This window comes from Mus musculus, chromosome 3 (assembly GCF_000001635.26).
Source record: "Mus musculus strain C57BL/6J chromosome 3, GRCm38.p6 C57BL/6J".
NCBI lineage: Eukaryota > Metazoa > Chordata > Mammalia > Rodentia > Muridae > Mus > Mus musculus.
In genome coordinates, this window is record NC_000069.6 from 135435601 (window position 1) to 135448799 (window position 13199).

General features: G+C 41.0%; 1 protein-coding gene and 1 long non-coding RNA gene across 7 annotated transcripts in view; one reads left to right on the forward strand and one right to left on the reverse strand.

The window, feature by feature from the left end:
• Positions 1-619: 619 nt before the first annotated feature.
• 4930539J05Rik (RIKEN cDNA 4930539J05 gene) lies at positions 620-3065 on the reverse strand. The gene is made up of 3 exons (NR_030689.1): positions 2821-3065; positions 935-1002; positions 620-806 (listed from the first exon to the last, which is right to left on the reverse strand). It is a non-coding gene; the product is annotated as an RIKEN cDNA 4930539J05 gene (long non-coding RNA).
• Positions 2632-13199, forward strand: part of Ube2d3 (ubiquitin-conjugating enzyme E2D 3) — a 29983-nt gene continuing 19415 nt past the window's right edge. For 2 of the 6 annotated variants that reach the window (NM_001356598.1, NM_025356.5), the window contains exons 1-2: positions 3101-3264; positions 4044-4198. Coding sequence is in view for 5 of the 6 variants with exons in the window: in NM_025356.5 (NP_079632.1) it covers positions 4175-4198 (24 nt within the window). In the remaining variant the exon portion in view is untranslated. The other 4 variants (NM_001356594.1, NM_001356595.1, NM_001356596.1 and 1 more) reach the window with 4 other exon arrangements.

Genomic DNA, 13199 nt, shown 5'->3' on the forward strand with positions numbered 1-13199 from the left:
CCAGTTAAAATTCTGTATCTTATCTTTTCCTAATCACTTTGCATGTCTTCAACTAATGATGTAGGAGATAAACACAGAGTATTAGCCAAACCTACTTTTCATGTGTGTAAGTTTGTATCACCACATTACAATTCTAATAAATACTAGACACACCATTTACCTTATCATCAATTCAAAGTTTGGGTCTTTATTAACCAACTAGACCCTACTGTGTTTTATTTCTTCAGTTAGGGTCTTACACATCTCAAGCAGACCTTGAACTAGATACAAGGTAAGGAGACACTCCAACCCCCAGCCCCACTCAACTTCAAGTGCTGGGATTATGGCTGTGCGGCTCCATTCCTGTTCATAGGTGCTAGGAACTGAACCTTGGGCCTCATGCATGCTAAACAGACACTGTACCAATTGACCTATAGTCCTAGACCTAGTATAGTGTCTATTAAAATTACTCATACCATGTTTGCTTTTCTTTAAAACTGACTACTTCCAATGTCTCACTCTAGAGTATGAATTTCAGTGTATGTGAGGGTGTTTTCACATATGAAACATTATTTTGAGCAGGGTCAACAGCTCTACTGAACTGCCCACATACTTTTAGATATAAGAACTCTGACCACAATTTTTCCCAGTTTGCTGTGCTTTATTGCATAGCAGTAAAGTTTTAGTGTACTTCTTTGTTGAAACTTGTTAGATTAGGGCAACAGGAACTGGTTTCTTTGAAGGTTACTTCATTGTCCTCCCTGTATGTTGAGTTTCTAGTTGGTAGGTTCCAGTTAGGTTCCTCACTAATCTGTGCACCCTGGCTTCTGAAAGTACAAAACAAAGGGGAAAAGAAGCCAAACAAACGAATTCAGCTGTCAATTTAAAACACAAATAGAAAACTTCGTGTTCTATAAGACTCAGTCCAGTAAGTACTCTGAAATTGAATACTTACATTCAAATTCCACTTCTCCCACTTAATAGCTCTGTCCCCTTGGTGTAATAGCAATCTGTGCCCAGTTTCTTCATTTGTAAAAGAAAACAAGTGTCATGCCCGGCACATAATTTTCATAGATATAATCTATTTTATTATATATACATATATTTCAAAATGTTTCATATTTCTCTCTGGCCAGTTAAATAGCTGAGTTGTGACTGATAGCAAGGAGGAGCAGCAGTGTGTGTAGGGGGTAACAAGAACAAAGTGTGACATATACATGACACTGTCACAGGGAAACCCATTATTTGTACGCTATCTTAAAACAGCATTGATATAACCAGTAACAGCCTACAGTGTCCTTTCACATTATGACATTTAAAACACAGCAACTCAGTGACAAAGGGCGGGCATTATTACATCTAACTTGGTGGTGAAGAAACAAAACTATAATATGTGGAACCAGACCACTATCATAAATAGAAAGCCGTAAGCAAGAACTCAGATCTGGGGTTCTCCTCCCACCCCCATGCTTAGCTCTTTGCTTTGTGTCTACTGGTTAGCCAGGAGAGAACAATGGGCTGTTCAGGGAGGAGAAAGTCAGAGGTGTCCCGTAGGGCACGAGGTAAGTACTGAGGGTTTACTAACTCAGAAAATGGTTCTGATGAAGTAATCTCTATCACTTGGCTGCTTGTTGTAAGTATAATCTCGGGCCTACTAAATAAAATCAGCATTTTAAACAAGACTCCAGGTGGTTCCTATGGCGAGTAGCTGAGGCAGCTGCATTCCGTTAACTGCTCCAGTGATATTACCTATGGTATACACCGTCACTCTTCGGCTATACATTGACTTTTATCATTTTACTTGCGGAATATTGCCTGCAACAGGTTCTCAAAATTCAAATTATTTCCACGTAGTCCTGAAGGACCTCCACTTTAAGTAGGGTCGTTTAAGGATGCTAGAAAACCTAAACATATTGATCTTTTTGAATGTCTTTCAAAAGTTAAAGTCTTACTTTTTACCCAAAGAGTACTCTCGATGACAAACGGCCCTCTACATTTTATGCAGGGCAGACTAAAACAGGGCAGTGGCACACTTAACAGATCTCACCCCCAGGATTTAATCCAGACCGATTCCCTAGTATTTTGTCACTTTGGGGCTCAAAAACTGAAACAGCAGAAGGAAAAGACGATTCTAGGATATTCCTCTTGCGGTTCCATACCTAAGGCTCTACCCAATCCGATCACAATAAAGCTGTATTGTTAAGGCTATGCAAACGCAGAACCCTGCAGGCCGCTGCTCTCAGATTGGCCCCTCGGGGTTAACAACGCGCATGTGTCCGCACTTGGCGGTGCGATCAGCACTCAGCCTGGATCTTTTAATTTGCTGTTCCTAATTTGAGGGGAGCTTCTTCGCGCTGCTCAGCCCTCTCTGAGGAGCACGGGAAGAAATCTCCATCACCTGGGCCGGCAGAAGCCGTGAACCGGCTCCACCTTGACTAAGGCATCTAGTCACCCCGCGGCCCCGCCCACAGCACCTCCCCGATTGGACGCCCGGGGGAGGGCCGTGTCGGCGCGCGACGGCCGGCCGGTCGGGGGAATTCCATTTCCTCCCCCGCCCACTAGCATAAGCACTCAGGGGCGGTGCTTCCCTCGCAAGACCCGCCCAGTAAGAGCCCAGGGGGGGGGTTGCCGGCGCATCTCGCGATAACTTGCGGATTTGGGGGCGGGTCCCGAGCCAGGAAGAGAGCACAAAACTGCCCTTAAGTCATTGCAGACCCGGAGCTGCTGCGAGCCTGCCACGAGGTTCTCGCGAGATCCGCCACCTCCATCCCAAGTGAGGAAACGGGGGGCCACTCAGGGAGGGGCGTGGGGCCTCGACCGCGCAGCTGCCGCTTCCATTACCTTCCTCCTAAGGTCTCCTTCCGGTTCTCGATGCTTCTCTGAATTTAAGGGTTTCCGCCACTCGCCTACCCTCCCCCTCAGCCCATGACCCGCCTCCGTCCCCCGCCCTCCCGGCCCGACCTCCGATCGCTTTAGCGAGAAGGTGCTGTTCCGACAGGGAGACGGCAAGCGGGCGGCACGTCCACTCGGCCCGAGCGAGGGAAGCAAACCGCTCCCCCCTGAACCCCTCGGCTCGCCCCGCGCTCGCGACGGCGGCGTTGGCGGACGGATACGCGGCGGTGAATAGGCGGGGGGAGGGGCGGAGCGTGGCAGCTGGCAGTAGTTCCGTCAGAGCGGACATCTTGTGGCTGTGCCGTGCGCGTGAGCCCCGTAGGGCCGGGGAGGCACCAGCTGCCGCGCGGGGAGGAGGCCGAGGCCGCAGCTCGAGGGAGGCCCCGGCCCTCTGTACGCGTGGGTGTGGACAGCTCGGGAAAGGGGAGGGAGACGGGCCGGGGCCGGCGCGGTGCCCGGGGGGCTGTGGGCGGCCCGAGCGGGCAGCCCTCGCGGCTGGGTGGGGTAGGGTGGGGAGAGGCCGGCGGCGGAGCCGGGGCCCGGCCGCAGGGGGAGGGGGCATGGGCGCGTCCTCGCGCCGGAGCTCCGCGGCCGCCGGGCGCGTGGTGGCGAGGTGGCGGGCGAGCGAGCGGGCGGGCGCGCGCACGCAGGAGCGCGCTGCGAGGCGGAGAGTACGGTGGTGTCAGGGGCGACCCAGAACAGCCCTCGCCGTGGGGACGGGAGCGCACCCGGGGCCCATTGCCTTGTGCTGGCTCGCTGTCCCTTGGAGCCGAAACCGAAAGGAGCCCGGCGTCGGTCCGGAGCCGCCCGCTCCCCTCCCCCTTGCCTTTCTCTGCCCGAGTGACGCCGGCCTAGCGCCGACTAGGCCCCGGCTCCTCCTCTGCCCGGCTCTGGACCCTGCCCCGCACCCACCCCTTTCTCCTCCGCCTCTTCCTCTCCCACCCGGGGCTCGTCTTCCTTTCAAGAGGCCGGGAAGTTAAACTTGTAACCACCTCTCGGCGCTTCCCGTCACCCTCTCGCCCTCTCTGGGGCGAAGCGCGGATCTCGGTAGCTGGTGGCTCCGCCACCCCGCCCCGCCCTGCCGGGATCGCGGCGGTTTTCAGGGTTCTGGAGTCAGCAGGGTTTCTCCGAGGCCCTGGCGAGTCGCTGACCTGCTCCGTTTTTGCAAAAAGGCGCCTGTGTCTGGCAGAGCCGGTGTGAGAAGAAGAGACAACCCTTCCCCGCCGCCGGGATAATCAAGAATTTTGGCCGGACCTTTGAGTACACCTCGGGATAGTGAGGAGCCCGGCGAAAAGCACAGACTATGGCGCTGAAACGGATTAATAAGGTGAGCAGTTTGGACTAAATGGTGCGGACAGGGTTGTGGGAAGAAAGGAGGCTTGGGGCCCAGAGGAAAAAAAGCGTGGGTCTGGTGGTGGATACAATTCTGAAAATACCTTTTCTTGGGTTAAGGAAAGGCAGGTGCACTTTGAAATGAGCTGTAAGATAGGGAACTGAATGGTTTGGGTAAGCGAAATGTTAGCTTTTTTCACTAGAATCTGTAAGTATGGGTGAGGGAGCGTGGCTATTAGGCTCCTCGGTTTTTTGCCTAAGAGTCAGGTTTGGGAAGTAGAATTGTGTACAGGCCCTCGGCTAATGTCATGGTGCTGCTTCCTAGTCTTGGTTCTTCAAAACTTATTACAGCTGCTAAGGCTTATTGGCATTCAAAAGAAAGGAATGTAACAGATGAAAAACGTTTTGTTCCAAACTTGACTGAGAGTCTGGGTATGACAAACATACCTCAGTTCGCTAAAATGTGGTGACGAAGTCTGTTCAGAAGCTTAACCAAATCTGGGCAGTTACACAAGAGTAAGTAGGGTTGGGAGGAGGTGGACCGACACTGTTGCCACTTCCTGTGTTGTGTGGTCGCTGCTCTCACCCGAAGCTATTTATCTGAGGCACTGGGAACCCTGTAAAAGCCTTCTGAAAGATCCTGGGGGGAGTGGGGGTTGACAGTGCAGGGAAACTGGATGGGGAGACTGTTTTTGCTTAAAACCCATCTTTAAGGAGGCTTGTTTGAGCAAATCGATATAGTTTGATAAGTTGTCAATTTAAGTTGGCAAGAACTAGAATTTTTTTCAGAAATATTTTGCGAGTGGATCCACCTCTCCGGTGGTTTAGTCTCATTTTCTTGCTCTAACTTCTATCCCGCATTTTAAGATGGCGGCTGCTTTAACTGGCTCGGGTTCTTTCCGGCATCTCCTTTTCTAACTATTTAAGATAATGTTCTCTGTTAGCGTTAAACGTTTTTTTATTCTGTTGTAGGGAGCTCTCACAGCCTCTGCCCCCAAGACTTAACCTAAATTCAAACTCTCAGACTAAGTTTCTGTGCGTGTGTGTGTGTGTGTGTGTGTGTGTGTGTGTGTGTGTTTTGTATTTGGTTCTTTCACAATCGAGAGGGTGGAGTATTTACAGCTAACTTGAAAAAAATGTTGTGCAGAATAAACTCAGTCTTAATAGAAAAGACAAAATGGGAAGGTTCGGTATTAGAAACTTTGGCTTAGTAACACAGTTTTTAAAGAGTTCTGTGGAAAGGAAGGCAAGGACTTAAAATGACTGGTAGGATCTAATACTACTTTATTTGTAGTTATTTAGTATGTATAACTTGATCAGTTTGATTGGAAAAGCTGTTCATGAAGTTAAGTCTAACCTGTATATATTGATGTTGAAATCTTAAATTCTGTCTCTGGGTAATCTTTGTAGTTTTATGCAAAACACTTAACTGTTTGTATTCTTGATGATAATGCAAAGAGAAAGAAAACCTTAGTATTCAAGACTTCAAATAGATAATAGAAGTTAACATTAAAATTATCACTTAGTGTGACAGTTTTGAGGGTCAACCTCACTTTTTAGAGATGCATTGTTGTGCTTTGCAGCATAACTAATATGGAGACTATAACATTCAGTGCTAATCAAAATTCAGATCTATAGCTTCTTATAAGTGTAAAACAGAACATTTTAAAGGGAGGTCTTACTGATTTTTTTCTTTTACAGGTGATACCCAGCTGCTCTGGCACCATTTTAATGACTTAAAAGCTCTAGCAAGGCAGTAATGGTTAAGTGTAAACATTTGTAGTAAAATAACATGAGATAGAATCAGGCTCTAAGCAAGTTTATCCATTTGCCTAATCTATACCAGGAATTTTTCTATATACTGGGATGGCAAGGGAAAACAGATTTTACAAGTTTAAAGAATTATGTATTGATACTTCACAGGTAAATTTTCTTATATTCGAAAACTTGATGTACCAAATGGCTGATTCAACCTGATTTCAAGCATATCGGGTTTTTTTCCTTCAGATATTGTCAGAATCATGAGGCTGCTTAAAAAACAAAAAAAAGCACCCAAATGCTGGCATAATTTTTGAAAGGCTACTTCTCTAAAAATAAGGGGCCAGTTAGACACTGTCATGAGGTTTTTTTTGTATTATCTGTTTAGAATTTATTCTTTGGGTTCCCCCTAAACAAGTATTAAATTAACAAGCCATTTAGTATTTCTTAAAGTGCTTACATATAAAACTGTGAGCTTTAGTGATAAACTGGTGTAAGTTGAAACTTATTATCTTCTATATAGATAGATACGGGTTTTTTTCTTTTGTGTATTTGCTTGACTATTTTTTAGCTGCCCAAATAACCATACATGTATTCTTTTGCTGCATTTGTTATTTGGACCAAATTGTAGTATGGTGCTGTTATTAAATGGGTATTTTAGAAACTGAATTCCAAACCTGTGTTTTTGAAGCATTAAGAAATTTTCTGCTACAAAGCAAAATGACTGTTACATATTTTGAGAACTTTGGAGATCAAGCATGAAACAATCAAACAAAAATTTATGTTAAGTATTTGTAATGTTTCATAACTCTTTAAGTAGTTTTTCTTATGTAAAAACATAGGTACAGTTGACATCTTCACTATAAAGGAAATTGACTGCAAAAAATAAATAAATAAAAAACACCCCGCCCAGGTATTGATGTAACCGAGTTGGGATTAAGACCCAGGCCTTCTATCTAATTCCAAGTTGTTCTGATGACAACTGCACTTTTATACTATTCTTAGGATTTTTGTGATAGTTAAGACCTAGCATAGGTTCTCATGTGTAATAGGCCTCAAGACAGCCATATGAGATATTCCCTGAAGTAACAGACACAAGTTGACTCTTGACTTGTTCAATCACACTATTAGTGATAGATTTCTAATAAGATGATCTCCAGAAAGAAAAACCTGAATTTTGGACCATTAAAATTCCTACTAGATGAATGTGGATGTTTTGTGAAATATACTGTCTTCTACCTCATATAAATATGAGGCTGATTTTTTTTTTTTTTATGTTTCAACTAATTTATAAATGAAGATGAATGAAATGTAGTCTTGTGTAGTTTCCTTAAGGACTAGAAACTGCTGTGTTGGTTAAATGCTGGGATTCTTTTAAAGTAAACAAAATAGTATTTTAAGTTTTATAGGCTAACAGGCTTTTCCTGTGGTCCTGATTTTGTTTTTGTTTTATTTGGTTCCCAAGGTTTATTTATACTGTAAAGAATACTTAGGTGAGTGAGGGCTGCTGACGATCAGTGATCCCAATGTTGAGTTTGATAAAAGCAGTTGTGACACACTATCCTTATCTTTCATCATGCTTACCCAGTGTTTGTTATGCAGATAAAGGTTAAGTTGAATACCCTGCATAGCACTGGTGAAAACTACTTGTATAAATTTAACTATATTGTCAAATTTTACTTGTTACTTCCTAGGTTTGGGTGTCTGTTAAAGTCCAAATCAATTCTCAAAGAATTTTTTCTTTATTGGATTCGTGAGGGGTGTGCTATTAGTTTCAGGGAGCACTTTGCATGGATGTGGGGTTCAGAGGACATCTGTGTAGTCAGATCCCTACCTTTACCATGGCTTCTGGAGATTGAGCTCAGATGTCATTTCATCTGGGCAAGTATCTTAACAAGCCATGAGCCATCTCGTCAGCCATAGCTTTCTAAAAGAGAAAAGAAAAATTACCAGATTGCATTTTGAGGCAGTGTGTCACATAAAGGCTTGCCTGGAACTCCTGTCCCGGCCTATATTTATCTATTGGTTTAATTTATTTTTGCACTTTGTTTTCTGAGATGAATTTTGACTACATTGTCAAAGCATTGGCCTTGGATTTAGAGCAGCCCTTCCTCTGTCTCCCATCTGGGATTACAGGATGCCACCAAATCCAGCTGCTTTGTGGTTTTTAATAAAAATTTCCTCTATTGCTGAATATAAGAGCTATTGCTTAGATAAGTTTTTGGCATTACTACATTTTTTATTTCAGAAGATTCTAGATTTTTAAGGATTACAACAATGTTTGGTCTTCATCTCTAGAAACATATAATCATGGAATTGTTCATTAGAGAATTCTGAACTTGCACTTAGAAACTTCTGATGGAGCTGGGCAGTGGTGCACACCTTTAATCCCAGGGTGACAGAGGCATGTGTATCTCTGTAAATTCAAGGCTAGCCTGGTCCACAGAGTGAGTTCCAAAACAACAGAAGAAGCACTGTCTCAAAAACCAAAAGAAAAAGAAACCTCTTTGGGGTTAACTTAATCGGTATTTCACTGGGGTTATAATTGCATTTAAGAAATCAAGAATCTCTGCTTTGGTTGGAAAAATACATCAAACACAGTATGTTTATTGCTTTGTACAACTTATTTTCAAAGGTTTATCAAAATTCTGTTACCCTGTATCTGAATAGTTTTGTGAGCTTCTTATGATCTTAGTTAAAATTTCACTAGTGTTAATGAGTGCATTTAATCTCTTAAGTGTCCAGCCAAGTCTGCCTTAAATTCTAATTTTAAAACTCCTCAGGCAACTAGTGGAGACACATACACTTAGGTATGGCAGTATAAATTGGAGGTCACTTTGGGAATGTATTGTCTGCAACACAAAACAAAATGTCCTCAAGCTTGTTAATGTAGGGTAAAGAAGGGGGAAAGTTTATATTTTATACCTTGTTTAGACATGTGAGTTTATTATCTAGGGACCTTTCAGATAACTTCATAGCTACATTTGTCCTAAAGTGTTTTGATTTCTCTCAGTTGTGACTTAGTATTTCTTGTTTAGATGTTTCAGGATGGAAATGCTTATTCACATTAATCTTAACAAATGGATATTAACTACCAGTAGACAGCTAAGTTTTTGTTTTTCATATCTACTAAATGCCTGACTTGATTCCATGGATTAAAGCTTTCTTCTTGGTCTATTCAAAACTGCTTACAAAAAGATTTTTCTGGGGTAAAACTTTAGTAGAGCTAAATTTGCATGTCACTAGGCCTAGTTTTGAATAATCTTAAGTGACTTACCTTCAAGGGTGATCTAAAGAAAGAAAACTGTAGTATTATTCACTCAGGCCATTCTTAGAACCTTGTCTAATAAACATACTTGTCTCACCTATAATTAGAACTAAACAGGAAGCTAATGCCTTGTCTGTGATGTAAGGCAGCATAGTGCACAGAACCTACCTTTTAATCCATACAATAAAAGAAACTCAGGTTTCCTCTGGAAAGATTACAAACAAACTGGGTTTAAAGGGGGTGTGAGTTGTGGTTTGTGTTTTGGCTTCTTGCAGTGGAGTCACTTTCTGGGCTTGCTCAAACTTCATCCCCCTGTCTAGACTGTGCCAACTAAATGATAATCCCTTTTGAATCTTTGTCTACAATTCTGTAGAGTTTGTTCAGATCAGAATCTTTTGCCAAGTACCTTCTGAAATTTATTGCAAGCAACCACACATTTCTGAGACTTTTCTCAGAAATCAATTTCTGGGATATAAGTAAATACCAGTAGACATAGATATAATAGATACCAACAAATAGGTACATGATATCAATAAATATGTAAGTAACTAAACTATCAATTCTTTATAAGAATTGATAAAAGAAATTCAGTTTGTAATGCAGTTGTAATGACCAGCTGAGGGTGGTTTTTTTAAATCTCAACATTTTTAGAGGTTTTTTTTATTCCTGCCTCCTGTCTTTAAGTAGTGTTACTCAGACTGGGTATTACAGCAAGGGCTGTCTTGATTCTGTTGTAAGTCAAGTCAGGTTTACTTCTGGAAAACTGAACTAAGTAAAAAACAGGAAATTAACTTTGAAAAATATTACAGTTTCTGATAGAAAATTTGTTATCTTTTATCCTGATATGCTGAAATACAAGGTGGTGTCAGATTGGAACAACTGATACTAGGAAGAGCTGGGTCAGTAGTGATACACTCTATATAGGATTTAATCCATGAATTTGGCTTTGTAATGAATTAATTGAATTAAAATTTAAAATTTGATAGGCCTTTTGGGTTGTAGTAGAACTGTACAAAGTTGAATAGGTTTATGGAGTTAGGTCTTAATGACAGGGTTTCTAATAGATTCTTCCCTTTAATAAGTGCTTTCCTTTTGGCTATGTTGATATGACACATAAGTAATGTTTGTCATTGAAAATCGTAGGTCTGAGATAAACTATGATAGAGACATGGAATCTTTATTGAGGCTTACCTGATATAATTGTACAGCTTCATTCACAAATCTTATATTTCTATTTATAAAGTGCTCTGAATGTACCGATCATATTGTTTTTCCAGTATTTTTCCTTTGGGTTTTTTAGTGTTTTTAAGAATTTGGTCAGCTGTTATTATAGTTTTAGGTTGGTTATCTTATTGACAGCACAGCCCATCAATCACATCTAAGATACTGAGATAATAAAGGTGCAAAAATCAGATAAAAAGGGGGGAAAAAATCAGACTATTGTATGTAAGTATAAGTCTTGCTGTCAGCCATTTCCTATTTTCAACAATGAACTGTCAAGAGATCCTGTCCCATAATGGTTAGGGTAAGGATCCTTTTAAATTCTATGAGCTTTCTCTCAGAAATACCTCAGAAAAAATTCTTTTGAACAAAAATTTGAGGGTTTGAGAGATAGCTGAGCAGTCGGGAGCACTTGCTGCTCTTTATAGAAGACAGGATTATTCAGTTCCAGCACCCACGTGGCAGTTCACAACTATAGCTCCGTTCCAGGGCATCTAACTTACTCTTCTGGTCTCCTTGGGCAAACACTCATGCACAAAAAACAAAATAAAAATAACCTTTAAGAATATAATTATTATATCTGTTGCTCTTTTCAGAGTTTTGTTTAGTATATACAAAGTTTTGCTGTGCTGCTTACAAGTTAAGCGTACAAAAAATATAGTTCAGATATGTGGTGTTAGTTGCAGTACTAAATACTTTTGTGAGGTTTTAACCTAATGAGGTGAATTAGACCATGGAGAGCTTTTAGGATCTTTTCTGGATTGGAAAAGGGTAGAGTGGCCTTCTTGGCTTCTTAGTGGGTCTCTCAGAAAAATAAATAGCTTGCCAGGAGGAAATGCGCTTAGCTCTCCCTGTTAAACCATGCGATTGCCAAGTTTCAAAAGAAGCAGTTGAGGAAAAGATAATTCTTTCCAAATAGGTAATAGAGTTTCTTCTTACTGATAGGTTATTTTGTGCTCCTAAGAGGTGGTAGGGCCTTTAGCAATTACTAATATCTGCCAGACAAATGTTTCTGGTTTCGTTAGTCTATATAATAATTGGCCAGGAACACACTTCAATGTTCTGTGTGTGAAATACATTATTGTCTCAATTAGCTTTCATTTAAGATCATATGAGTTGGTACTGGAGAGGTGGCAATCTGTTCTTGACTTTGGTTCTGTTTCCAGTGTCTATAGTGGCTCACAACCATCTTTAATTTCACTTCCCGGGGATCCAATGCCCTCCTCTGACCTCCATAGGTACCAGGCGCACAGGTGGTGCACAGACATACATGCATGCAAAAATAGTCTTTTGCAAGTCCATATAACTTCAGAAAGATGTATGACTGCACTCAGTACAGTGTGATGAAGATTTAACAGTAAACAACTTAGGGGAATTCACAATCGATGGTGTGAACACTGTTATGTATTTTGTTTGATCTATAGTAAAATATATTTGTAGATCAAACTAATAGATGTGATTTAAGATTATCACCTTTAATAGCATACTTCTAGTATATTTCCAACAAATTCAGTTAATGCTTAAAACTCCAGGAACTGCTTAATTTTGGGATATGCTTGGATGCTCTTAAAGTCCTAATCAAAACTTTTTCTTAACTGATCTCTGATTATTAAACTATATTAGTGATTGATCTTCTAGGAAAATTTCTAAGCTGTGTATACTTTGTAAATCCCTGCCATTACCTGGGTTTTTCTCTTTAATACCCATCTTTCTCTTACTAGTTTGATAAATGCCTGCTTAATTACCCATCAATACCTACTAAGAATTCAAATGCCACTATTATCTCAAAAGCATGATCTGATTATGATTGTTGAGTACTACATAAAACACAAGTAGGATTAGAATAGCATTTCCACCCACTTAATTGGAGACACATATCCCAAAATGAGCATAATCCTTCCGTCTTTACCTCCCAAATGATAAAATTGAGACATACTGCTGCTTTTTGTTATTTAAATCCTCAACCTAAAGTTTGTATTGAATATAAAGCAGATTTTAGTATATGAACTTACTGATTATTGCTGCAGAGATGTCTTTTGGTCATGGAAACTTGGGAAATAGACGTTTAGGAATTTTAAAGGGGGAAAATGATTTGAATAACAAGAGCCTAAAGTTAAGAAAAGGCTGAACCTTCTGAAGTTGTAAAGGCTTACTGATTCACAAATGACATGTAGAAAACTAGTTTCCTTATTCATAAAATTTGTCAAATGGCACCTTGATGTATTATAGTTAACTTTACAATTTTCTGACCATCTTTATAAGTAAGATAATTTAAAAGTTGTTTATTGGATATTTTGTTTAGGCCAACCATTACTGGAATTTTTTGTGTTTACATAAAAATATATGTAAAATATATGTGTATATGCCTACCTGTTAAAGAGACCAGAGGTCAACATCAATTTACTCTCTTCTCTCTCCATCTTGATGCGGTTTTCAGCCCTATTGCTTAGGTTAGATGGACTGACCAGCAAGTTTTAGAAATATTTTTCTTAGCACTAGTGTTAACCGCTATGCCTGGATGTGAGGAGTGGTAATTCGTGTCCTCCTCATGCTTGTGAAGCAGGCATTTGATCAAGCTATTTCCTGATTATTCCAAATGTCATTTACATTCAAAACATTTTAACACTTGATTCAAATTTTAGATTAAAGATCTAAAACGACATTTTAGACTGCTTAACAAAATTTATCATATAGTCTGAAGATTTATTTACATGAGCTAGGGCTATTTTATTTGGTATATATATGAAGC